Raw genomic sequence first — 27591 nt, 5'->3', positions numbered from 1 at the left:
CTCCTGTTGGGAATAAAGAGGAAGAACCCCTGTCGCTCCGCCTTCTTGGATGCTCTGTGTATTTAACACAGTAGGGTAACTGAAAAATAAAAATAATTTTAATTTTTAAAAAAACAAACAAAAAACGTTATTTATTGCGTCGCGTTTAGTAGTTTGCATAATGAGCGGGATACCGGGGACACCCGTCGTCCAGATAACCAACCTGTCCTCGGCCGTGAGCAGCGAGCAGATGCGCACTCTCTTCGGTTTCCTGGGAGACATCGAGGAGTTGCGGCTCTACCCGCCCGAGTAAGAGCAGTCTGCCTCGGCATGGCTAGTCAAGCAACTCTGCGGACCTGCGGCCTTGTCGCGGTTCTTAAATTATAAACTAAAAAGTCCCAGATGAAACAAAATTAAATGACTAACCCGCGTTCCCACGCTTCTTTCTCTCCTTTCTTTTCCTTTTCCCTTTTTTTTGTTTACAGCAACGCCCCCCTCTCTTTCTCGTCCAAAGTGTGCTACATAAAGTACCGAGACCCCTCCAGTGTTGGTGTGGCGCAACATCTCACTAATACTGTGTTTATTGACAGAGCTTTGATAGTAGTACCATGTGCGGAAGGTGAGTGCAGGCCTTTACGTTTAAAGAAACAACCTTGACTTTGTTATGACCTCCTTCCTCTGAATTCAGTTGTTGTGGTTGAATTCTGGGTTATTTTTATGTAATTGTGATTATTTAATTTAATTTTTTTAACCCACATGAAAAATTGTCGAGTTGTGCCACTGGTTAGGTCTTTTTTTTTTTAACTGTTTGTGTACAATTATTTGGTACAGGTTAGTGGTTGTATCGCCACAGCATTTACAAAAAAAGAAATTCCCATAGCACCGAGCTAGGGTCTCTTGTTTGGTTTCACAAAATGGTTTCCACACAGGCCATTAAAGCTAGGTTGAATGTTTTTGAAGCTGAATCCACACTATAAACACTGGACTGCCTGCAGAAAATAGTTTTATGCATATTTTAAATATTGTTTGATGGATATTACTCAATAACTCACCCTTTTCTCTCTTCATTAAAAAAAAACATAGATACATATTTTTATTTGTTTTTGTTTCGGTGCTTCTTTTCATTAAATCTCCCTCCCTCTTTGGTGCCACTGTTGTTCCTTGTGTACAGTCAAAATGATATCACCTCTGACTTGATGCTTTTTGTCCACGTGACTTGGTGCTGGATGGCTACTGAGTTTATTAATTTGGTTTTGTATGTTTTTTCTGTGTGATTATGTGTGCATATCAGATGACTAGAGTGGCCCAGCTGTTACACTACTACACTAGCCTGAGTCAGGCATTGTTTTCCAAGCCACTATCCCCGATCGGGCCAACGCAGCCTTCAAGGGGGGAATGTGACCAGGAGAATAGCCCGCTGAACCTTCCAAGATGGACACCTTGTCTCTTTTTTTTTTTTTTTTTTTTTTTCCTTTTGAAATTTTTTTTCTTTTGGTTTGTTTCCTTTCATACTTTCCCATGTTGTCCACTCTCTACTGTCTCTATCCAGAATACTACAATATTGCTTATCTCTAGCGTTGTGTTTATATTTGTTATTTTGGTTTGTTGTTTTGATTATTGTCCAACCCCCCCACCCCCCTCTCTCTTTCCGCTACAGCTGCAGCTTGTGTGTGATTGAGTTCTGTCCAGGTTGCTACGGCATACCGATGGGGATGTGTGTCACACATGGGATGCTAGGAGGATCCCTAACACTTTACTCTCCTGTCCACTACGCCTCGTTGTAGTGAGGGGCTAGTCTTTGTGAAAAAGTGAGAGTCGGCAGTGAAAACTTTACCTCATCGGAGCATAAAATTCTTCAAGCTATAAGTGCACTTCACATCTGTAATTCAAGTGTGTTGTAAAAGGCAGCAGTTAGGGCTTTTTCCTCATATTCGTGCTCTACGACTCTAATGTGGATGTTTAGTATTTAGCAGTGAGTCAAACGCATTAATGCTTGGTGACATTAATGCTCCTTTTTTTCCCCTTCTAACATTAGAAGGGGAAATGTGTCATTTTTATGCTCAGTGCCACCAGCTATGATGTGATAAACCTGTAGCTGTTTTTTTTTTTTATTAACTTCTGCAGCAAGGAAGCAGATTAGAATGCAGAGAGGAAAAAAAGAAAATTCTAATTAGGTGTTTTTTATAGCTAAGTTTTGGCTAACCTTTCCTACAGTTCTTAAAATTGTTGTTCTTTTCTGTATCTGATGTTCTGTGTGCTATTAGTGATGCAGCCATTGGGGTTGTCTTGTGTTGCACACCTTTCCGACACTCCGAAACGATCGCCCCCTCCCCCCACGGAAAAGCGTCCATGCTTGATATCGTATGGTTCATGACCAATATGTTTCCAGTACAGGTGACCCATACATCAAAGTGTTGACTCATTCTCTGCATTATTTTGTTTCTCCTTTCTTCCTTTCTTTGTTTTTGAAAAGAGACCAAGGACAAAATAAGTTTTCTTTTTTTTTTTTTTGAGAAAGTAAGGATTTTCATTGAGAATAATTCAGATTCACTGAGAGAAATGTTTTTTTTCTTTGTTTTATTTTTTTTAATAAAAGCAAAGTAAGGATGCTCGGTCTCCAGCATATCATGAGTAGACAGTAGAAGATTTGTAGGCTGTATGGGAAGTGTATGCTCTCTTTCTCTCTAGAGTACAGTGGGCTAATTGTGCAGACATAGAGGAGACAAAGAGGAGAGTTTTTCTATTGCCTTCACTAATATCTGCTTTTGTCCTGCAGGGAAAATCCCAGAAGAGGCCAAGGCTTTGTCACTTTTGGCACCTGCCACTCCAGTACCCAGTCTGATTCCTGGTGGGGGATTGCTGCCAATTCCTACTCCAGCTCCACTTCAGAATGTAAGTCTGGCCACTGTCATAATTCGTGTCTGCCTGTTATTCATGCAAGTAAATCATAATATACAGTTGCATGTCATCAGGTAGTGATTTAGGGAGTGCCTCATTCGGTTTTGCTTTGTGGTCTACTGGTGAAGCATCCATTTTCATTATCACACAGTAGCAGTCAAGAAGTCAGAATTTTGATTGAGATTACAGTTTTTCTCAAATGCTAAAACACATGTCACAAACGTTACCACCAGGTCCCCCAATGTCCAAACACAACACCCTTCTCTAAAGCTACATAAACACAACCACACCTTCCCACTGCAAAACTCAAACTCCCACACCAAGAGAGCAGCTCGAAGCTGTCAAAACTGTAAACACTATACACAGCATTACACACTACAGCAAAACAATTGAAAATACAATGCTTAATTTGTGAGAAGGTTCTTTGTTTCATAACTGCCAATGCATATTTTAGAAACTATACAGTAACGGATCGTCGTAGATCTCTGCAGAGGATTAGGCATTTAGATTTGTGAGTTTCATATGAGTAGTATAAATCTATAGAAAATCCTGCATGTACGTACACTACTGTAACACAACTCAATGCAAAAACAGAATCTATTGCACACAACAGTAATCTTGAAAACATGAACAGGGTGTGAAGTTTTTTTATTTACGTTATTCACACCACACACACACCACAATCACTGTGCGGCATCATGTCGCTGAGCTGTTGCTCGCATCTCGTCCGTAATGATGGTGCGAGGTTGTCTTGCTCTCCCTCCTGGACCTTCTCCTCTCCCATGTTGGCCTTCTCCTCTTCCTCGTTGGTCGCTCCTCTTCCTCCTCTCATTTGAACTCCTCTTCCTCATTGGCCTGCTCCTCTTCTTCCAGGGCCAGCTCTTCTCCCTCCTCTGCATCAAATTCCTCTTCCCCTGACTCTGCCTTCATCCATTGTGTTTGTTTGGAATCTTCAGCATACTGTGCACTCTGAACTTGCTTTTACATGTGGGTACAGCATTAGCAACAAGTGTCTTCAATTTTGAGTCATTGTGTGTAGTGAATGACGCCAGGTGTGTTCCCTGTGTTCAAAGATTGGTGACTGTGGCAAGCATTTTGCATCACATGGGCTTTCATTTGAGAATATGAGCAGAGTTGTTTTGCAACATGTGTTTTAGCAAGGAAAAATGTGTTTAGATTTATGAGTACATAGGGTTGTGTTTTGTGAATTGTGTCTTCATGTGACATGTGTTTATGGTACTGGAATATGGTGGCTACATTTAGTAAATGTGTTTAGACTACTGGTCATTTGGGTTACAGGATTGGCTTTTGTGTTTTAACATTTGAGAAAAACTGTAACACTAGGAAGTGTCATTTTGACCCCATCCTACAACAACAGCAGAGAGGACAAAGATGTCAAAGTTGTTATTTTTCATCTAATTTTAACTAAAATTGGACAATGCGAGTATTTCAGATTAATGGTTGGCGTGCCATGAAAATGTGAGAGGGTGGGGTTTATTTTACCAGAGTTGCATGATTTTTAAAATTTCACGAGGTCAGAATGATCATGTAAATCATGATCACGGTTTTACTTCGCACTGTTGAATAACTATTACCAACTGATGTTTAAAATGTGTGCTTCACCAATAGAACACAAAGCAAAAACAAATCAGGCACTCTCTAAATGATACGTCATGATACTTTCCCGCAGCGTGCAGCTTTAAGTTTCCTGAAATAATGTGGATGAGTAACTATGCTAAAAGACAGATGTGCAACATAATTCATATGTGGAGCCGAGTAGAAGAGCTTGTCTCCTGAAGCAGATCATCATCTGCTGTTTAGAAATACTTTGGCTTTACTGAAAACTCACCACAAACTGCAGGATAAAGAATGCATGACTTAAAGACAACAGCGCTGTGGTTGCTAACGTGGATCACCTGCAGTCGGATGTCCGTAAAAGCGAGCCTGTGCAAGGGTGCGATGGTGTGGCTAACAATGCATTGAAATCGCCAATTTGATGTCATTCTGTGTGGTCAAACATGTGAACTAAACATCGTAGAGTCACCGCGGATTTAAGAAAATAGTAAATGGAACAATAATTGCACGTGTGAATAACGGCTCTCTGGTCCAAAGTGTCAAAACCTTTGCAAAGGTGTTAATGTGATGATGATCTTAGTTTTAGTTTTAGTCACATCCTCCGTGTAGGAAACAGTAAATTGAGTTATTTTGTTTAAATGTGTTTCTAGGTGATACACTTAAGTCATGCTAACAAACACCTTTTGTTGTTTGCAAAGGTTAACTAACAGGAACTGTAGCAGTGGTTGATTTTGGTACTTTTATACTTTTACTGTATTTTATTTGTGTTTTGGGGGGCAAATTTTATTTTGCTGCAGATATTTGTACATTAGCAGAAATGTGGCACAGCATGGATGTGAAAGCAGGTTTAAGTTTACATGACAGTATAATAAAATGATCATGCCTTTCACCATAATCGTGCAGTACTAACAAAACCTGTGTCTTTGTTTCACACACCTGCAGCTGAACCTTCCCTTAGTGAATCGACTTCCAGCCAATCTCGACCCCTCGTCGTCAGTACTCGCCCAGCCGCCGCTCATGGGAAATGTGGATCCCTCAAAAATTGATGAGATCAGGAGGACAGTGTATGTTGGCAACTTGAACTCACAGGTAACACAAAAGTCTTCGTATATTTAAAGGCCATGTGACCTCATTCTACAGGCTCATGATAATATTATTACTTACTTGTTTGGGTTTGCTTGTACAACCTTCACCATATTGAGGAAACTATAAGCTCAGTTGTAAAATTCTGGGCCAATACTGTTGTTTTAAACATCTGTGAAACATCTGTAAATTGATGACATGTACAGCCCCAGTTCTAAAAAAAGTTGGTTTGCTTTTTTTGAATGTAGATAAAAACAGAATGCAGTGATGAGTGCAGACATCCGAAGGTTAAGCAGAGAAAATAAAAATTAAGAAAAAGATGTGACAAAATCTGAGAGCATTGACAACAGTTTCTACCAATTAAATTGCCCAGTTCTAGGTTCAGCAGTTTTTAAAAAGCTTTGTATTTTGGGGCTTGTATGTTTCTTTAAACTGAGTTGATCTTTTCTTTCCGCAGACCACCACTGCAGAGCAGCTGTTGGAATTCTTTAAACAGGTGGGAGATGTGAAGTTTGTCCGAATGGCCGGAGATGAGACCCAGCCAACTCGTTTTGCCTTTGTAGAGTTTGTTGAGCAAGAGTCTGTTGCCAGAGCCCTCACATTAAATGGAGTCATGTTTGGAGACAGACCGCTGAAGTATGTATTTAGTTAAAATTGTAAAATGGGAAAATGCGTAAAATAACGTGGTTTTAAGAGCCGGTTGATACTTTTGTCTTTCAGGGTTAATCATTCCAATAACGCTATTGTGAAACCCCCAGAGCTGACGCCTCAGGCTGCTGCTAAAGAGTTAGAAAATGTGATGAAGAGGGTGCGTGAAGCACAGTCTACCATTGCTGCTGCCATTGAACCTGGTACGATATTTGGTCTTCCTGCATGAAGACTTGATTAAAGTTGCTGAAGTAATTGTCGTGTACTGAGATTACTGCTTGTTCCTCTCACAGAAACAAAGAAGCGTTCCTCCAGCCAGTCTCAAAGGTCACGGCGGTCACATTCACGTTCACGCTCCCGTTCACACTCAAAGGCACGCCGGAAAAGATCCCACTCAAAACACAGGTGACTGGCTTTTTTAGCATCAGGGTTTTAGTGTTGCGTTACAATTTAGTTGTTGACACTTTTCCCCTTTTGCTTCTGTTTGAAGCAGAACATCACAGAGGTTGCTGCCGGGCAGTGACTCACACAGTTCCCGAAGCAGTCACAGGAGACGCTCTCGCTCCAGAGACAGGAGACGCAGTCGGAGTCGCTCGAGGTATGCAGTGAGGCAAAAACCTCACTGATTTTTTTTTCTTCCCAAGAGTCTGCATGTCTTTGTTATACTGTCGTTTAGCTCAACACATGGGACCACCTACAACATACTCCTGGAATATTTCTGGATTATTACGTGTTTAATAATAACAATAATAAAATAATCTGATCAGCTGTAATAAGACCTGTGATTCTTGCCTTTGGCAGTAGAGGGCACCAGATTCTTAATCTTCATATCTCCCTAAATTTGCTGCTGTTTGTATGTTATTGTGGTGCAAAAAAGGATGTTGATTGTTTAACTAAAATAAGATGTGTTATTTATAACACCTTTATCTCCATGCACTTAATAAAGTGTTGTTACCAGGGGGCACAAGCGCAGGAGTAAGGATCGGTCAAGAAGCCCTCGAAGGAAAGCCAAATCACCGTCACCAAAAAGGTAAATCCAACCATCTCATGCTGCCAAACATTTTTTGTAGGTAAGTTTTTTTACTGTGTTATACAATTGTAGGTTCAGTTATGTTTGCTTGAAGGTTGGTTCTTACTTTTAGAAGTAAAAGAGAGAAGAAGAGAGAACGCAGCAGGGACAGAAGGGACGGGTCCACGTCCAGAAAAAGGAGCCGCAAAGACGAGGACAGGATAAGGAGCAAAGCCAAGCCAGGGAAGGTATTACAGATTACGCTTCAGTCACAAATCTAATAATTTACAAATAAGGAATGACTCAGTTATGTGCACATTATGTTGCTTATACTTGGAGTTATCTAATTATTCCAGATCCATAGGCCTGGAAGCATTTAATAATACAACTTGCATGCACGAGCTTCGTCTTTCTGGTATGTGACATCAATCTTTTGCTGTATGGTTTAGTTCTCAGCACACTTTGGTTTGCAGATCACTCTGAAAGTCCCATTCTGAATAGTTTCTACCTCAAAAGTAGTGGCATTGTTGCATGTCATTCACACCAGCACAAGTGAATGTTTCCATTCGTCTCCAACTTGAGTATCAAACCACACGACTGTCCTACTTCTGAAGTTTACTACATAGATCCCCCAAATGATAGCCAAGAGATAAAAGGTGATTTAGATTTGTGACACTTGAGCCTTTCTGTTGATAACAATCTGAACATTTGTTTGACAAGTAACAGCCAAACAAATGTTCTCCTCAAAAACCACCATCATTTCTGCAAGACGAGCTGCAGCATCCGTATGGGTTTGTCACGTATTTTGGTTAACAGCTTTTTACATGAAACTGCAACCAGAATCAACACAGTCACTGTTAATTTAATAAACAGTGAAGCTGGTACAAATATTGATTTAAAAAAGAAAAGAAAACTTGTTATAAAAATACAATGCATCTTGATTAACATTTCTGCTCTTCCTCCCTTTGACCTATGTGTTCCAAGTAACATCAGAGCTCTTAGCTCTGGTGCTGATTGCTGCAAAGTTATGCAAACCAGATTTAAACCAGTATTCCAGATGATATGCAGGCTGTTACAGGAGTGAAATATTGATTTTTAGCAAGCAGACATAATAACAAAAAGCACAAGAATCAGAATAGTTTAATGAAATTATTTATTTACAGTTGCTCCAAGACGATAAGAACAGTAACAGACTGAACTAAATGTAATATATTACAAAGTTACAAAATCTAAGAAACAGCTCTAATATATACGGAAAGCTCAATTATAAATATGCAGAATATTACAGAGATTAAATATATATGATTGACATTTTACTGTAAACTGTAAAACATTGTTATTTTCACTGTAGAGCATGTGCAAAAGGGTGTAATTATAGATGGAGTTGTATAGGGAGAGAGCCACAGGCAGGAATCATTTCTTGTGTCTTTCAGTGGTGCATTTGGGTAAATCAGTCTTTCACTGAGCATGCTCCTGTGGCTGTCCAGCATGTTGGGTGGGAGGTATTGTCCAAAATTGTCCTTATCTTGGACAACATGAGGGGATGCCTCAGCTTATTCCAGATACTAATTTTTATTATCAATTAGTATGAGATTAGGTACATATTTGTACTATAAGCTTAAGTACTTGATGTTTACAACTGTCAGATAAACTCCTGTTTGAAAAAGATGGAAGTATCAAATAATTGTTAATGTGCACAGCATAGTTTTCCTGCACTTGAGCGTTTTTCTCTTTGAATATTTTTGTTGGTCAAAGTTGATCGTTCATTGTTGCCATTTCAGGCTGAAGCGAGGTATGTCAGAGAAGGAAAGGAAGAAAGTGACAGAGAAGGCTCAGCCACACCAAGTGAGGACATGACGTCATCACCCTGCGCCCAGCATAACGGCAGCTACAAGACTAACCACGAGGAGGAAGCATATGTTGGTGCAAAGTGACTTCAGCAACACCATGGACACTAATATTGTTCATCCAGGTATCTTATTGCCCATTGTGTACGTGCGTGAGTGTGTGTGTGTGTACGTGCGTGAGTGTGTGCGTGAGTGTGTACATACAGAAGCACTGAATGGCATCTTACTTTTTTTTCTTTCCTATTATCATCCCCTGACTGGTAACACACATGGCTCCTCTAAGTCAGCCTAATCTCACTATCAAACCTTAAGGGCAAGTGAGTGCTCAGCATCATAGAGAAGGCCACACTTTTTCTGCTTAGCTATTCCACTGACAACTTCTTCTTCTTCTTCTGCTTTTATGTCCTTATGGTATAGGTTCTTAAACTTTTGACAGCTAGTATAGTAGTACTGTAATGTTCCCGCATTTCCAGGAAGGTTGGTCACATTCCAGATACACAGATGAGGAATAGAGGTCATACTCATTTATCGATTCATTTAAAGCTAGATATGTTATTTGTGACTGTCACATATTTACATATTTATTAACTGTAAAGTTGAGTACTTCAAAAACGTTTTGAAGTAAAAATAAGCAGCAACAATCTGCAGCAGGAGTCAAATGTTTGTCTTAAATTGTTTAGTGAGGAACATAAAGGGTTCGTTGCATGCCTGTCCTGTGTGAGAGCCAGAGTGAAAGCAGGGTTCCCATAATCTGAATATTAAAAAAAAAAAATAGCGTGAAATCCCATCTTAGACCCTCAACCTGAGTCTTTCTGTCATCATCATGTTGGTGTTGTTAAACAGGACATGGTGAGCAAGAAGGCGATGCAAGTAAGAAACTGAAGGTTACACTCCTACACTAGAGACTGGTTAATTAGAAGCTAGGCCTACCTTAAAGCAGCTAACTCTAATTCTTTTCCCCCACAGACTTGTACACAGTCTGGCTTGTTTTTCCCATTATTTTTAATGCGCTGGCTGTGGTCACACAATGGCTGTGCGAGAAACTTCCCATATTTGGTTTTTTTTTTTGCCTTTTCACTAAGTGAAGCAATGGCACATTATATATGTGATGTTTCAGGAAATGGATAAACACAAAGTCCCTTAGAGGAATATTGAGTTTAAAATAACATTTCTGCTTATGCTGAAAAGTTCATTTGCCCCTTTGTATGTTGGTGAAGGAAAATGTGGGCTGTGATGTCAGTGAAGTTACCTTTAAGTCCCCTTTTTGCACCATATTTGTTTTATGGTCCGGGAATGGTTGCAACCTGCAAACTGCATTTTAATTTTATGGCTTGAAGTAGCATAGTGACAATATTAGAGAACGGTGTTATCTTATGCTGTGAACAGTGAACTCATTTGGTTGTACATCATTGAATCACTTTTTTTATTTCTGGTTAGCAGTTGCAACAAGGTCACAAAGTATCACGTCCTGCTATTGTTCTAATACTGTGTGAGGAGAAAAAAAGTTATATACTGTTTTATACTGTATATAAGTCACATGCCTATACTGTAAAATAATGGTGATGTGCTATAAATGTCTGTCAGCTGATGTTACTGGAGAAAGTGGGGCGATTAAAGTTCTCAGAAGCAGCCAAGAAGAGACTGAACAGGAAACGTCAAAGGTCCACAAACTGCATGTAAGCACATTAGGGCCAAAAAGTGCCTACACTAAGAAAAAATATGGAGACTTGTTTAGGATGTTGAAAACTATCGAGACATTATATTAAAGTTTTAGCTGTCCTCATTAATTCGTTACAGAGTATACTAATAATTAAGTAGACCTAGACCTATTTTTCTCAATTTTTACTATTTCAGTTTATTCGGTCGAGATTTTGCAAGCTGGCCCCAGATTGAGATCTATGTGACTTTGTGTATGTGTGTTTTCTGTTTTTTGAACGTGTTTTTAAAAGGATACTTTATGGCTGTGTGTGGCCAAATTCCTCTTTGCTGGATTTTACAGACCTGATTTTATGATTGCTTGTATTTTGTTGTCCTGCCTTCTGCCTTTTTTTTTTCTTACTTTGTTTTTACAATTTAAAAAAACAAAACAAATCTTCAGTCTGAAGTGGTCATCTTAAAATGTAGTTTTAAAAATCCAAGTATTTCAGTATGTGAAGAATTTTATTTTTATAAACATTTACCCACTTCTGAAGGTATATTATGTATAAACATGTTTGACGGTTCAGTCCATGAGGAGTGGTCCTTTGATGCTGGATTTTGGACTCTATGTAAAAGTGTGGTGCCACTGTTTTTGAAGAGCTTTCATGTATAAATCCTCTTAATTTCAAATCTAACAGTACATCCGTTTCCAAAAACACTCAATAAAAGAGATTTTTCATTGACTAATTTTGTTTGATTTTGTAACTTGGGCTTTGTGTTGACTGTGGTGCACCACCAGTTCTCGATATGGGCCCAGTTATATTATTATCTGTGCTTTGAAAGAGTAGCAACAATTCATATTTACGGATAACACTTTCACTCATCTGTGTGTGCGATATATGATCTGCCTTTAGAAATCTCTGTTAATTGAATAGTGTCTGACCAAAGTGAACACCTTGAGCTTCAACCATTTGTCTTCCGGTCAAACGTCTGACCTCTGCTGTGACATACCCCAACTTCAATGAGATAAAAAGGCACAAAATTTGTTAGACATTCATGCTCCTCAAAAGATGCCGGGCAAGAGAGCTCTTTATTTCCAAGTAAAAGTAATCTGTTCACATGATGAAAACCGCATAAGCCACAGTCATACCTTCCATTTATTGTGATTTAGCAAAGGTCGGCATGGCTAAGACAAGCATTTCAAGTAACACCTTATGGTTGTAGACTGCTAAGCTTTGTTTAGGCTTTCTGCAAAAGGGTGACGTAAAGTAAGGTCTTCATTATGAGAACAGCCACTGATTGAACATTTCAGACCAGCTGACAATGAACAGCCTTCAAAAAGTTTGAAAATGTTTTTGTGTGTTAAACTGGTGAATGGTGCCTTTTTTCCCCATGACTTAAGGCCACAAGATTTTGCACAACTACCTCTATTCGGTCTTTAAGTGATGACGTCATGAATCCTGCTTCCGGGCCCAAACGACTCTGCGTTTAATAAGGCCTTTGTGTTTTTTACATGTTTTAATGCTTTGTATCTTGTTATATTTAATCTCAACAAGCCCCTAAAAACAGTCAGTAATCACTGTCGGACTCTCTCTGTTTTTTATTGCCGCTAATCATTTTAAAGCTCAGTTTTTAAAACCTTACCATGTAACTTCAGCTCAGCCCATGCAGCAGTATATTAATAGCTAATTCATTGACCGTGGTAATGGTTAAGTGCACTTTTTGGGAGGATGTTTTGTCTTTTTACTCCAATTCTAACAACTGGCATGCCATTCTTTTGGTTAAGTTTTTTACATAAATGTGATGTAAACACTGTCTTGGTAATTCTGCTGATTTTATTAGCCAAATGAATCCATGTTGTTGGTAAACTGAATTGTTGTTCTTCATAAGTCACAGCAGAAACAGTCAGGGGCAGCAGTTCTTACTTTGGCCTTTTAGACTAAGTTGTTCACATAGTGATTTTTCCTCTTTATGCTCTGCAGTTTGACCTTCATCACAAAATAGTGGACAAGTGGTCACTGTCCGAGACTGGACTGGTGCTAAATTGTCTTACATAGTCCAGTCCTGGCTTAGGATTGAATACAGTCAGGTCTGCGTCCTCTGGGTCACTTTCCATGTCTTGAGTAACGGCAGTGATGCTCTGTGGCATTACGTGCTGAAACATTTCCATCGTGGTATAGCCACTTGGAAAGGGAAAAGGAAAACTTTGTAGGTCTGTCTGCTGGGTTTCCAACAATGTGTCTGTAGTATTGTTGGGAGATGTATTGCCAGTTGCATCATCTGTCTCTGTTTGGATCCAGTTACAAGTAATTCCTGGTGAATCTCCCCGTTTGTCTAAGCCACAAAGAAGCGGTAGCATTGCTGGCAATATCGTGGCAGGGGCGACAGCTTCTTTCTCAATTATATGGAGACTTTTTGTTTCCCATTCTTCAGCCTTCAGAGTATTGATTACCTCAAGGAGTTCCTATGTAACCAAATGACACACTGATGTATTTAATTTTATACAACATATTTCATCTGATGCACTGGGACTATAATAGCAGTCCCCTAAAATAAGTTTCAGGTTGTTTTAGGTTTCCACAACATTAAAACTGTGTGCTTTGTCACAGCTGACACTTACCAGTTCACAGGGCCTGTCTATTTTCTGCATTGTATTGCTCTTTCCAGGATTAGGTATGCTTGGCCAGAGGACAACTTTTGCTCTAAAAAGCATTAAAGGAATGGTTAAGGTAAAGCTTGTGCACAGACATAGCTAATTAGCGACTTTGGTGGAATCCTGTTCCAGCTATTGGTTGACAAGTTGTACCTTTTTATTATTGGTGGTCCAAATATCAGTCCAGCAGCCAAAACTGCAATGGCTGCAATAATACTAGTGAATTTAAAACTTCCTGTGCAAATAAATAAATAAAGGCACAAATAAAAAATTAGAAATTTAATTATATGTACAGTTGATGGTTGAAATATTACTTGACTGACCTTCTTGAGTCGTTGTAAAAAAGTTGGGTTCACTTCGTTTTCCTGTTCCTTTAGAGGTGAAACCTGATATCTGGACTTGGTATGTTGTGCCACTTGTAAGATCCTTTAGTTCATACTTGTTAACATTTGGATCCACTGTAATGTCTGCAATCAAAATGAGTTTTTGTCATAATTAGCATGTTAGCATTGTCTTTATGAGCATGTTAGCATTGACATTACAAGCATGTTAGCATCGTCATTATGCGCATGTTAGCAGTGACATTAAAAGCATGTTAGTACTGACATTATAAGCATGTTAGCGTTAGCATTGTGAACATGTTAGCATTGACATTATGAACATATTAGCATTATCATTATGAGCATAGCATATTAGCAGTGTCATGGTGAACATGTTAGTGTTGTCTTTATGAGTATGTTAGTATTATCATATGAAAATATTGTCATCATGAGCATATTCACTTGCTGAAATAGCAGCAGCGGTGTTAGAATGGCTTTCCTGTCAAATGATTTTGGAGTATTTTAATACGTGAGTGGAAGACTTTTGAAAGAAATAATGTAACAGTAACATTTGATAGTAGATTATCTTTAGGTTGCTCAGCCATCTTGACAAACTAGTCCTATCCAGAGAGTTAATTAGGTTATGATGTCATAGCTACATCAAGTAGTGTATGAGGTCATTAAAATCAAGACTAAAAACTGCAGTGTGATTACAGCATTCATTAACTTCAGGAAAACTGAGAAGAGTAAACAAAGTAGCTGACAAACAGGAAATTCAGTGAGGATGATGCATGTGCTGTAGAGCAACCAGTGGATGTGATGCCAGTGCTATTATTATATTCAACAAAATTCAGCAGTTTATGAATAAGCTTATGGAGTAAGTGGAGGTGTCTTACTGTTCTCAGATTCTGTTCCCCTCAGGTGGTTCTCAGTGTAGTGGATTGTGTAACCCAGTAGGAAGCCTCTGGTGTCTTCTTCTGGGATGGATGACCACTGCAGCACCATTGAATTCTGTGTCAAATTGTAACTGCTGATGTTTGCGGGACCACTCACAGGAGCTTTAAGAATGACACGGGAAAGCAGTTTCAAGAGGTCAGAGTGTTTTGTTGGTGACTTGTAATGTATGTGTGTCTGCTTGTTTTGGAGAAGAGTGCCTGTGCCTTACTGCCTTCCATGAAATAAAACTTTGTGCTTGCAAACGTTCCTTCGCTGTTGTTAAGATGCTTCATGTTGCAGGTGTCCTTATTCGGTCGCACGTGCAGACTGACGGTGTATCTCTTGTAAGGCTTCAAGGGTTCTGGATATTTGAGATATCAAATGAATTATGATTGATCGCTGGAAGAAAACGAAATATATGTATTACATTTGCAAAGCAACTCAAGTGTTCACAAGCAAGTAGATATATATATATATCTTTTCAAGTTTCCACCATGTTAGTGTTTTGGAGCCAGGTTTGGGGTGGAGTGCCAAATTTGGCTTCCAAGCTGGTCAGCAAGCGGCATACATCCATTGTATGGGTCCAAAGTATAGACACAGATTGTAATCTGTACTGGCATGTGGTGATTTAAAAATCCAGCATTCCAATATATGGGGGCGACCGTGGCTCAGGGGGTTGGGAAGCATATCTGTAACCGGAAGGTCGCCGGTTCGATCCCCGGGCTCTCTGTCCTGGTCATTGTGTCCTTGGGCAAGACACTTTACCCTACTGGTGTTGGCCGGGGGGGGTCGATGGCGCGATATGGCAGCCTAACTTCTGTCAGTCTGCCCCAGGGCAGCTGTGGCTACAACCGTAGCTTGCCTCCACCAGTGTGTGAATGCGAGAGTGAATGAATAGTGGCATTGTAAAAGCACTTTGGGTGCCTTGAAAAGCGCTATATAAATCCAATCCATTATATTAGCTGATATTTATTTTTTTAAGGGCAGACAAACAAAACAGAATGACTAATCTTGCACAATCAACTTGTAAAGTCAGCAGATTAGCTTTTGTTGATTGGGCTGAACACAGGAAAAAAAAATCAGCAGTGACTTGAAAGCTAACAGTAACTTCCACTAAGCCACTTAAGGAACGTTAGTCAGTTGCACAGACCTCTGCAATGGACTTCTGACAGGTTTGGTTTTGAAGCTGATTTAGCACTTACACAAACGCTTATTTCAGTGTTCAAGTTCCAAGCTCTAGTATTATTTTATTTACGCATAGCTCTAATTAACAGGTATCTGCAGGAGGAGACACATACATCTACAGCCATACCAGGTATCTATGCGAGTACCTAATCAGTTTTTCTAGCTCTAGAATAAGTAAATAAATACAGATTGGGACAGTACATTTTCTAACACAGAAGCTTTAAACTCAAGTCCACAAATCAGTGGACAATGTTATGGAAGTAGTATCCACGTTTTATAAAGAAACATATGCTTGAAACATTTGGGCCATAGTTGCATACTTACAATTAACTTTAACTGAATTAAAAGTTTTCCCTAGCCATATCCAAAGTGTTTTTCCCAGCTAAATCTGACAACATGCAGTGATCTCTGCTGTCCAATATCAATCCAGTATTGTGTATAAAATCATTTAGGCAAGTCAAATCAAATTGCATTTAAACGGTGCTGACCAAAAACTCATAATATTAACATACCTTTTAAAAGAGAGAAAGTATAGTAGTTTTTGCCTTTAAGGTAAAAGGACTTGTACGCTGTTTTAGTCTTCTCTTCCCTCCACTCCGCACAATAGCACACGTATTTTTTGAGAAGGAAGTCTTTCCAGTAGATTTTGAAGGATATGTTATTGTGGACTGTCACGTTCAGCTCATCATCTCCCATACCTGTGGATGTATACTTTGTTCAGATCTGTGGTGAAAACGACACCTTTAAGAGAGCTGTAAGGATGGAAATGAGTACTGACTGTCCATGTCTTCGCGGAGGGGTATTATATGGCTCACAGCTGGAGAGATGCTGACGTTGTTGAAAGACTGGATGCTCACACTATAGGCTGAGTAGGAGAGAATCAGTGTGATGCTGGGCTGAATGGTGTCGATCCGCTCAATTGGGGCCTCTCCTGACTCTTTCCCAATGGTCACGATGTAGCCATCATGCAGGTCTCTGGCAGAAACCTAACGATCAAAAACAGTTTATTATCAAAACAAGCAGCTATGACTAATCGCTGCATTTACATTCACCAGCTACTAGTATCGGGTTGGCCCACCCTTTGCCTTCAAAGCTACCTTAATGTTTCATGGCACAGATTCGACAAGGTGCTGGAACCACACCTCAGAGATTCTAGTCCATGTCGAAATGACATCATCACACAGTTACTGCAGATTTGTTGGCTGTGCATCCCAAAGATGCTCTATTGGATTGAGGTCTGGTTTGAGATCATGTTCCAGAAACCATTAAGAGCCGAAAGCCTGCCAAGAAAATATTCCCCACCCTATTACACCACCAGCAGCCTGAAACATCTATACAAGGCAGGATGGTCCCATGCCTTCATGTTGCTTACAGCAAATTGTGACATCACAGCAGAAATTGAAATTCATCAGACCAGGCAGCATTTGTCCAATCTTCTGTTGAACCTGTGTGAACTGTAGCTTCAGGTTCCTGTTTCCAGCTGACAGAAATATCACCCGGTGTCCTCTGCTAGCACAACTGCTTCAAGCCTCACAGAAGAGCTCTTCTGCATACCGTGGTTGTAACAACTGAGCATTTCAGTTACAGCTGCTTTACAATCTACTCAGAGGATCCTGGACATTCCCCTCTGACATCAACAAGGCATTTTATCCCAGAGAACTGCTGCTCCATGCGATTGTCACATTCGACATTTTTTGCGAGCAAACATTAAAACAGGTGTACCTAATGAAGTGGCTGCTGAGTGTTTTCTACATTCTGCTTTTTGTTTAATAGCATGTTCTCAGAAGATGTTTTTGAAGAAAAATTACCTTCCAGGTTATTGAAACAAGGCGAGTACCCTTTTCATTGGCGACGTCAGTTTCTTTAAAGTTGACGATGACCGGCTGTGATGTCACCTCTGAAAGAGCAAACTGGGTTGTTTTTGGTTTTTTACTTCGAACATAAGCAGGTAATCCTTTATCCGGTTTTAGGAGAAAAACAAAGTAGAAAGCAAACACTAACCTGATGGCACAGTGTAAGCTTCACTCCATGGGCACTGTGTACATTTAGTATTGGTGATGCAGTGTATCTGTAGAGCGTAGGCCACTGAGGAGTTTAGATTCTCCACTCTGCATGTAGTTTTATTCTGGGACATTCCAGGTGACTGCAAGCAGCACAGAAATCAGTGTGTGCGTTAGGGAAGTATCCGAAATAAACATCTGTTTTGTTTTTTGTAGAGTATAGTGGAAGAAACTGGTTCAGAGCAAAAATGCAAGCCGACAAAGTCACAGAGAGCCGATCAGAATGCCTCCAGAAAGAGGTTAAGAACTAAAGTTTGGAAAAACAAGTACGCCTGCAGTTACAAGTAATTCAGGTAATTTGTATATTACCTGAATGAATTCCTTAATATACCTAATGTTCACCGTGTACTTTCCAGAGTGTGAGTAAGGATTCAGGCTGGATTTAAAATGGATCGTTTTCTTTAGCAGAAATTGATATAAAAGCTGCTGTGATTTAAAATTAGACTGGAAGAGAAATACAATCAGAGCGAATGTTGCAAAGCAAAAATCACCCAGCTCATGGTAGTCGATTTTCTTTTCAAGCTTCTGAGACCATATTTCAGAGAAATTTGACTTTCAGTTAGACATAATCTCATCATCTGGCAACTTTAACTGTTACATGACTAAAGTGTGGGCAGTTAACGTCAGTTGGTAAGCTCTGACTCATTTCACGGAGATCTTTACGTAGACCTTTAGACGTAGGCTACTTTTTGTCTCCCTCAGATAAATGTGTCTGTCTATGAGAGTTGCTGTCTATCAATGTTTGTTTTGTTTTTTTAATCCTTTATTATGGATAATACTGCATCGGAAAGGAAAGCACCAGTGTTTCGAAATCATAAAAGTCCAGCTCAGATCATGCTGCACTTTAAAGGCAAATCTAAGATTCAGCTATTTCAGATGTTGTTTACATTTCAAACCTGCTTTTGAATGCCTCTTTCACTCTAATACAGTATAGTGATGGAAAACTGTCAATGGTGAAAAGACCCGAAGAGCAAATACAAAGACAGGCATGGTGTGTGTTAGATTTTCAAAGTAGAAGAAAACAGTAGTTATGTACAAGATGTTAAAAGTAAAAAAAAAACTGCCTGTCTTAGCCAGGCAGACTGACCTCTGAATGCACTGCTGTGCCATATTTTCTTTTTCAAGTCAAGCTCTATAAAATATCTGTAGGCTTGTGATTTTCTAAATTAAATTTTATCTATTTATTCATTTGCTTCTGTTATGGTAAATGGTAAATGATGTATTTGTATAGCGCTTTACTAGTCCCTAAGGACCCCAAAGCGCTTTACACATTCAGTCATCCACCCATTCACACACTGGTGATGGCAAGCTACGTTGTAGCCACAGCCACCGACAGAGGTGAGGCTGCCAAATACTGGCGCCACCGGGCCCTCTGACCACCACCAGTAGGCAACGGGTGAAGTGTCTTGCCCAAGGACACAACGACCGAGACTGTCCGAGCCGGGGCTCGAACCGGCAACCTTCCGATTACAAGGCGAACTCCCAACTCTTGAGCCAACTCTTATTATTATTATTTCTATCATTATTCACACTACATGTGAAATATTGCAATGTCAAAGCTGACAGGCAGGGGGGGAAAAAAGACCAAAACCCCCCACAATGGCTCATCAACTGCTCCACCTGTAAGGAAAAAACCCACAAATACAAACAACACCTGCACGAGAAAATTATGCAAAAACATAGATACACAAATCAACAGTCTTGTTGTATGTGTGTAGGTCTGTGTCATTTCTGCTGGTTGTTATATGTATACACGCACACAAAACCCATCCTCACACCACGATCCCGACTCCGCCACCACTTTTCCTATGGCACAATGCAATCAAACAAGTACATTTCTTCTGGCAACCTCCAAGCTCACACAAACTTGTCCATCATTGTAATGGCAAAGATGAGCAGAAACATGGCTCAATACATGGGTGGGGCCTAGAAAGGAATTGGCAGCAACTTCAGAACGAAACAGCAGCCTGTGGTTGGACAGACCAGTCACTTGAGCCTGGAAGACCAGAGTGACCACCTTGTGCACTGCCTGGATTGACTACAAGAAAGATTACGACTTACTGGCTGGAACTATACAAGACCAACAGGACCCTAAGAGGAATTCAGTGAACAAAGTTCAATTCAATTCAATTCAATTTTATTTATATAGCGCCAAATCACAACAAAAGTCGCCTCAAGGCGCTTCAAAGTGTGTGATTTACCAAGGAGATGCTCTGTCTCCAGTGCTGTTCTGCATATGCTTGAACCCCTTCAATCACATCATTAACAAGATAGAGTAGTTGGCTACAGATGCCAACTATCGTATGAAGCAAACTTTAGCCACTTCCTGTACATGGATGGCATCGAGCTGTATACCAGGAGTGAACAAGATACTTCACTGATCCACACTACTAGGACCTACAATAATGACATAGGAATGTCATTCAAACAAGAAAAGTGTAGTCGAAAGGCAACAAAGACATTGAGGATAGCTATAAGAACCTTGAAATCCCACAACCAACTTGTAAAGCTGCCAGGAAAGCTGCATATTGTCGCACACCTGCAGAGAATAAGTCCGAAGACTATCTGGGCAATCAACAATTATGCCTGCCAGTCATCAGATAGCCTGCTGGGATAGTATGCTCACCAAAGGAGGAAGAAGCCATTGATATCAAAAAAGAAGGGACTTGCCTTGCATCAAGGGTTTAATCTCAAATCCAGCACCCTGAGACTATATATTAAGTACAGGAAGACAGAGAAGGACTATTGAGTCTCAGAACTGCTATCCAAGATGAAATAACAAAGATCCACATCTAAAAGATGGCAACAACTGTTTATATGCTGAGTGAATACCTCAGGCAGCAGAAGCCCTTGAAAGAAGAGGACCAAGAACAGGTCCATTCATGCCATGGACTTAGTCCTGAGGTCAAAGTGGTTTACATCTCCAAACGTGGTTGAGTGTGTAGAAACAAGATATACTGGCAATTTAACAATATGATTCGTCAGCATGTGGAGGAACCATGCACAGACACAATAGCCTGCAATCAGCCAGTGTGGATGTGTTTGGTCACAAAATAACCCTTTTTGCATGGACATTGGGAGAGAAGATTTTCATGGGCAAAACCAACATACTCAACACATACAAGGCCACAGTTGACTATAGTCGATAAAGATGCGGTTATTTTTGCTCATGGGGATTTATAGTTGTCTCTGATGTCTCTGGTTTTTTTAGGGCATGTCCAATGCTCCCTCTAAGTTTTCATGTGTCTGAGCGAACGCACAAACTCCCTGAGCGATCCCTTGGACCACTGTGAGCAACAGCAGACGTGTGCACTGTGGTCACGCCGGCATCTAATCCATCCAAGTTACATGGTTTATTAAAATAATCAAATTACAGCGTTTACATTTATGTTAGACTACTTTTAATTAACTGCTTTAGCCCACTTACAATGAAAATTTTAAAGAATCTTGTTCCTGACCTGTGTAGTATGTTAACACTATTGGAAGTAAAAATAACTTGAACTCCAATTTTGAAAACACAACTTTATTTATTTATTTATTATAAAGCTCTGACTTGTATTATGAGTCTGTGGTCTGGGAGAGAGTCCTGTAACTCTCTGTCTGCAAAACACAGTATATAAAGACCAATGTTGGGCAAATAATTATATAGTTACTTCTCCAAAAAAGTTACTGAGTTTTGCAAACAACAAAGTTTTTTGCAGCTGTTTACCTAAAAATGCAGCCAAGGCGTTTTTTTTAAACAAACATTTCAAACTATTTACAGAACAATCAGCTGTTCTGCATCAAATTTGATGCCACACAAACTATTTGTGCCACTCCAAAAATAATCTCTGTCCACTATGAGATAAAGGAGAACAAAAGCCTGATACCTGCAGGCCTGACAACAGGAGATGTATCACTCCTGTAACACCTGTAACATTCAGCAGTCGCCTCATTGTTCTGACACACACAACAAAACTATTGACAACACTACACACTGACTACACAAGATTTGCGCTAAACGTAGCAAATCTCTCACATCTCAAAACACTGCTGTCACTCCTAAAACTTCCCCCTTCCTAAACAACTAAATGCCACGTTGCCATATAATTTTTGATTGGTCGACATGGTACATTTTTCCACCAATAGGAAAGGGTGAGGTTTTTTGTTTTTTTTTTTTGGTTTTGCTCAAAAGCAGAGTGCTTCCATGTTTAAACGCCGATTTAACCGTTTCTTCCCGCAGTAAATATAAACAATGACAGTATTCAGGAAGAAAACCAAACATTGCATATTTTTATCATAACTCTGGTTTTACGTGGCCTATCAACACAATTTAAAAACTGGTATAAAGTCCACACTTTTTCCATCAATTGCTCCGTCGGTCCTTCTCACATCTCCAATGGTTTTACACGTTGTCATTAACGTGGCTTCACATCAGCCACGCCGCTTTGCTAGCTAAGGACGCTGTCATAGCCTGTCAACGACGTTGATTAGCTCGGTATACACGAATGTAAATCGCGTGATTGGCTGGACTATGGGATAAGGTAGCATCGTTCTAATCCCATACAGGAGCAGACAGTCACTTTCTGACTAACACTGCAAAACAGAGTTGTTAGTTTCAATTTTAATTTTAATTCAGGTTAGATTCTTTTTGTGCGCAACGCAGATTTTTTTGTGCGCAAAGACTGTGGCAGCAGTGCGCAGCTTAGAGGGAACATTGGGCATGTCTGTCTTTTGTTAACAATGACTTAAGCTGGGCAAGCTAAAGACCAGCAGCTTTCTTTTTTTCCTGATGTTTTGTGCACGCGTGTGGATAACCCTCTGGTCTTTAACAGTAGTGCTCTGCAATAATGCAAACTTTGATATCAATCGTTACCTAGTAAATAACTGACCTCATTCCATTGAAGGCTTCCCAGTGCTTTGTATCTGACAGAGTAAGACATGATATGCTTGACATCGTTTTGATCCCAGCTCACATTTATGTCCAGTTTCCCAGAGTGCCGTGTGAATTTCACATAATTTGGAGGGTCACATCGCTCTGAAACAGGAAAATTATCCCCAAAATTTCATCAATTTTTAAATTTTAAACAAAGTGCTGCTCCTTAAATTTTTATTTATTTATATATATATATATATTTTTTTTTTTTTACTTACGCAGGCTCTCCGGTGAACCTTGAAAATCTGTCTTGGTGCAATTTTTTGACTCACTGTTTTCAAAAATCTGAATAGTCACATAGTGGTTTTTATAGAAGGTGATCTCTTCACGAGATTTATTGATGTTTTTATAAACTCTGCAATAGTTTCTTTTTTGTCTAGAAGAAGAAACAAGAGATGTTAATTACAAACAAGGACATTTTCATATGCATTTTTAAAACGTGTGGTTGTAAGGTAAAAAGGGAAAAACAAAACTACTTACGGTTGTATTACGAGTATATGTGTATTTTTGGATGCGTGTTTTCCAGGTTTCCACATACATCTTAATTTGGACCATGGATATTTAGTAAAACAGTCCAAATCACGGACTCCATCTGTAAAAGAGGCAGTGCACAGTCACCATAAAGAAAGAAAGAAAAAAACCGTTTTCCTGTCTCAAATCTGATTTCAAAGATTATGGGTCACCTCAGGATGACCCAGTATGTGTTTTCTTTACCTGGGTGAAGTCCACAATGCTCGTATTTGGAAGAAATCTCGTTTACCTTGCACTTCTCTGCACATAAATATGGTATGTGACACAAAATATTTAGTAAATTCATGAGAAATTGTTACAAAAGTAGATTTTTTAATGATACAATTTTTACAGGTCCTGTTTCCCAGCAAAATTAAAGCAGTGTAAGCTGTTATTGGCATCTACCATCACACAAAATTTGAAAACAATATCTTACAGACAGACAGACAAACAAAGACAACTAATTACAAACTCCCTCCTTTCCTTAAGTACACCTGGCTTGGGACTTTATCAGTCTCTCGATGCATTACGAAGGAATTCTGGTCCACTCTTCTTACATTGTTGTTTTAGCACATTAAGCCTTTCTTTTTCAGTCACTCTAAATTTCCTGCCGTCCTGGGGATCATCGCCCTGCTGCTGCATGACTGACGTTGGGCCAAGCTTTAGCTGTCCGACAGATCACCTTGCATTTGACTCGAGAATACTGTGCAAACCGCCAAACATCTGCTTTTATAGACGTGCTCACACTTGGTGATGATCCCCTTTCATTTCTATGGAAGCAGTAAGCAGTAGTTATGTTTTCACACATTGTTTCTCCATTTCATGTAATTTTTTTGTTCACCTCCAGTTGCATTTACCTCAGTTTAAGACCTGAGAGTTATACCATGGGGGAATTTCGACACAGTCTCTCTTTTCTTTGCGTCAGCTGGTTTGATAAAAGCTAAAACCTCCGTCAGATATGATGGATATGAAAATGCAGATCATTAAGTTTCTCTGATAACCCAGGTTTTCTGCTTCAGGGCCTGTACAGCTCTCATAAAAAGGGATGTTGCACATTTCATTTAACTCTTGCACCGCACAAAAAGATCACTATGAATGGCATCTACTCCAATCAAACACATCTCAGATGATGAAGATAACATGCTGGTAAAAATCTATAAAGAACACAAAAAACTATAACAGGACAATGCGATATTGGTGCAAATTAGGCAGGATGTTAAGGATGCTGAATTGTGGGATTTAGTGCATTTAGAGTGTTAAATAAACATTTAAATTCAAGTTAATCACTTTTTTTGCTGAGTGCGCTCTCTACGCTGCTGTTTATTTATAATGGCTGCGCATTAGACCTCTGAAACCTTTAAGTGGGTCCATTTAAACAGTAAAGACCGTGGGGCTTCGCTTTAGTTGGTCAACAGATCTAAATGAAATTAATTTTACAGATTACAACAGACCTTAGCAATGATCTAATAGATGTTACTGAAGCACGCGCATCTCATCTAAATATGCAAACTCCAGTGGGACTGCGACGTTTGCACTGCTGTAACTGTACAGCTGGGCTTCATGTGCGATCTTAGTAAAATACAGCTTAACAAGCTGCACGTGCAGAGAGAATTGCATTGCACTTAAAACACAAGTTGCAAATAAAACAATCAGAGATAATGTGGCACAGTTGGATGATTTCAAACCTAAACTCTAAATATAATATGCTCCAGACCAGATTACACGTTCAGCATTACCCTGATGGTAGAAAGAGCTGTTTTTGTGCCCCAGAAAACTCTGATATTAAGCTAAGATTTCGATTTATGATTTTATTTTTTAATTATTGTTACGTTCTGACAAGTACAACTGACGGAAGGTGCACTTTCTTTTTTTTAACATGACTGTATGATGGAAGTTAAAAACAACATGCAAGTGCTCTGCTATAGTTATCATTTAAAAGGGAGGATGAAGTGCGAAGTTTACATGTAGGGTGTGGGGTCCAGTACAGTAAACAGAGCCTGACATACTGCTGCTCTCTTCATTAGTGATCATGGTGGTGTAAAGCATATTTATAAGTTGTTATTTCATCGATGAAGTGAAATACTCTGTTGGACTGAGTTGTTGTATTAGACTGAATGAAGGTTAAAATAAATGGCATGTGACACTCTGGGTTAAATGTGCAAATGTAGGGCAAATATAGTACTACCACTACCGTCCTTCACTCTTCATCTTGTGCCAAATGAGACAAATGCTCCACAAGTTCACATGAATCAGAATGCTGGAAAATTGCAGTACACACAGCGCTAACCAATATATGAACAGTAATAAGACAATGAATTATTAGAAATGTTGTGGTAATCCTACCTTGAGTTACTTGAGAATGCATGGAGAGTGTAGCGTAGTGAACAAGAATCAGACCTTGAATGTGAACAACGGGAGTTATCACAGAGATGTTCATGGATTTAAATCCTTCAAGAAAGATTGAGCTGTACCAAGACAAGAAGTTTATCAAGTAGAAAGGCAGATTTTTTAAAAAAAAGGACGCTTACCCAGGATGATATAATATGGATGGCTTGCACATGAAGAACATCTAGAGTCTGAAAAATCCAGCTGAACTTTACAACCAGCCATTTTGCCCGGGTCTGTCTGAAAGACTGAAACCAAGACGGTGTCTTCGTAACCTCACACCCACAGTCTTCTGCCATTCACAATCATGATTCACACAGTAGCTGCTCTCTCCAGCGTGTGTGAGAAGGAAATATTGTCGGGGAGTTTTGACACTGAGCATGGAGGGGCGGGGTCACAGTGTGTGACACAGTTCATAGGACTCATAGACTGACAAGAAACGGTAGGTCCCCTGAAGTATGCAGAAACAGCCTTGTTTGTACTTCTTCTTTCCACAAATAGAACTGTTGAGTCGAAGATGTTGTATCTGCTCAAACAACAGCTTCGCTCTGAAGTGCAGGAGGCAACAGAAAGCAAGAGAAGCGACTGTGACTCAAAAGAAGAGCAGGGATGGCTTTGTGTGCTGTAAATTCAAATTCTATTCATGCTTTCAAAGAACTGTGTGTGATCTGAAAAATTACAAATCAATCCGCTAGGACTGGAAAATATGTTTTTTAAAATAAAAATTCTAAATCAGAAGTCAGAAGTAAACGAACAGTTTTGAAGAAAAGACCTACACAGTCCATTAAAAGAAAATAGAAATACTGCTTTCTGCCATTTATAGCCTACAAACACAAATATTATAATATTTTTATATCATATTTCGGTGCTGTTTTTAACCAAAACGAGTTTAGAGGGAAGTAGAAAGCAAAAATCAAAAAGGCACTTAGTGACGCACAAATTGCGTCACTAAAATAAATAAAATTTAAAAATTCACACATTTCACCTTATCTGAAATATAAAAGCGGACATTTCTCAGATAGATAACATCTTAATCATGTTTTTAAATGAAGGAAACATGAGCATGAACATGAAGGAAGAGGAAAAAAACAGCATGTTTGAAGCTTGAGTCACAAGAAATGTCACGTTCGTAATTAAAAACTGCTTCATCTTATTGTAAAAACGATCATTCATTCTGTTCACAGTTAAGCTCAAACATCTAGGTGAAGTAAACAAACGAACAATGAAAATAAAAAGACATAGGAGTAAACAAGCTAACCTTTGTGCGTTAACTGCCACATGCTCTGTGAGAGACGTGTGGTGACTCAGATCGCCCTGTTTTCCAATAATCTACAGTGCCATCAGAATTTTACCAAAACTGAATGAGTAGTCCATTTACCTTACCTTCACACCCTCTAAGCTTCTCTAGCACGCGTTTTTAACACAAGAGGTTAATATAGTGCTTCTGTAGTGCATCTGAAAAATGTGCTGATGTTTGAGAGTTAGGATATGATTGATGAGTCATTTATGTCAGACTGATTTGCCAGCCACAGGATGGAGTCCGTTCAGGGAGTGTTTGCATGCGTAACCCAGGAGGTTCAGACTGTTAAACCTCATCGTTGTTCCTCTTTGGAGCTCACACAAAAATATAAAAAGCTTCAAAAAGGCAGAACAGGAAAAGCTAGAGAGCTAGAGTGCTGTTAATCTCACACAGTGCAGCTGGATCACAGCATTAATAGAAACCTGCTTTAGAGTGCAACTTAATACTTTTCCTGTTTTAGTTTTTCTGTATTGCACTGCTTTCTGCTTCTACTCTCTGCCCTACAGCTTGATTTTGGATGTGAATGTTGTCCTTTGTTTTCCATACTAATACTTCTTATTTTGCAGATTTTTACATGTGAATCTGCTATAATTCTATTTTACTATAGAGAAAGTTACCCAATAGTATAAGTAATTAAAATCACTTCCAGC

At 39.4% G+C, this 27591-nt stretch overlaps 2 protein-coding genes across 8 annotated transcripts; one reads left to right on the top strand and one right to left on the bottom strand.

Annotated features, from left to right (window-relative positions):
• On the top strand, positions 1-11420 carry srek1 (splicing regulatory glutamine/lysine-rich protein 1). Of its 7 annotated transcripts, none has more exons than XM_080303499.1 (12): positions 1-288; positions 465-598; positions 2756-2871; positions 5395-5541; positions 5993-6171; positions 6256-6386; positions 6477-6588; positions 6674-6781; positions 7130-7213; positions 7326-7440; positions 7549-7607; positions 8974-9114. In XM_080303499.1, the coding sequence occupies exons 1-11, from the start codon at positions 161-163 to the stop codon at positions 7570-7572; spliced, it is 1278 nt and encodes a 425-aa protein (XP_080159625.1). In that variant the 5' UTR covers positions 1-160; the 3' UTR covers positions 7573-7607; positions 8974-9114. The 7 variants fall into 7 exon arrangements, with proteins under 7 accessions (XP_080159625.1, XP_026029001.1, XP_026028999.1 ...); XM_026173219.2 differs by lacking the exons at positions 1-288; positions 7549-7607 and adding exons at positions 1271-1787; positions 2244-2373 and having other exon boundaries at positions 8974-11420; XM_026173216.2 differs by lacking the exon at positions 7549-7607 and having other exon boundaries at positions 4-288; positions 6677-6781; positions 7142-7213; positions 8974-11420.
• LOC113025463 (interleukin-31 receptor subunit alpha) lies at positions 10728-25988 on the bottom strand. Its single transcript, XM_026173212.2, has 16 exons — positions 25785-25988; positions 25600-25653; positions 23461-23517; positions 23227-23338; positions 22965-23122; positions 22703-22848; positions 17773-17914; positions 17580-17668; positions 16550-16757; positions 16284-16469; positions 14816-14947; positions 14547-14708; positions 13654-13797; positions 13484-13565; positions 13298-13379; positions 10728-13141 (listed from the first exon to the last, which is right to left on the bottom strand). The coding sequence occupies exons 1-16, from the start codon at positions 25864-25866 to the stop codon at positions 12671-12673; spliced, it is 2307 nt and encodes a 768-aa protein (XP_026028997.2). The 5' UTR covers positions 25867-25988; the 3' UTR covers positions 10728-12670.
• Positions 25989-27591: the final 1603 nt, after the last annotated feature.

The sequence above is a fragment of the Astatotilapia calliptera genome, chromosome 7 (assembly GCF_964374335.1).
Source record: "Astatotilapia calliptera chromosome 7, fAstCal68.1, whole genome shotgun sequence".
Classification (NCBI taxonomy): Eukaryota; Metazoa; Chordata; class Actinopteri; order Cichliformes; family Cichlidae; genus Astatotilapia; species Astatotilapia calliptera.
This window is presented reverse-complemented; position numbering and strand designations above follow the sequence as displayed.

Bases quoted from the DNA above. Each gene is read 5' to 3' on its own strand.
- srek1 (XM_026173213.2), top strand. From the start codon at position 161: ATGAGCGGGATACCGGGGACACCCGTCGTCCAGATAACCAACCTGTCC. The intron at 289-464 runs GTAAGAGCAGTC...TTTTGTTTACAG, and splicing joins TTGCGGCTCTACCCGCCCGA to CAACGCCCCCCTCTCTTTCT. The intron at 2,872-5,394 runs GTAAGTCTGGCC...ACACACCTGCAG, and splicing joins CTCCAGCTCCACTTCAGAAT to CTGAACCTTCCCTTAGTGAA.
- LOC113025463 (XM_026173212.2), bottom strand. From the start codon at position 25,866: ATGGCTGGTTGTAAAGTTCAGCTGGATTTTTCAGACTCTAGATGTTCT. The intron at 16,470-16,549 runs GTCAGTACTCAT...ATACATCCACAG, and splicing joins CCTCCGCGAAGACATGGACA to GTATGGGAGATGATGAGCTG. The intron at 14,948-16,283 runs GTATGTTAATAT...TCAAATATCCAG, and splicing joins TACTTTCTCTCTTTTAAAAG to AACCCTTGAAGCCTTACAAG.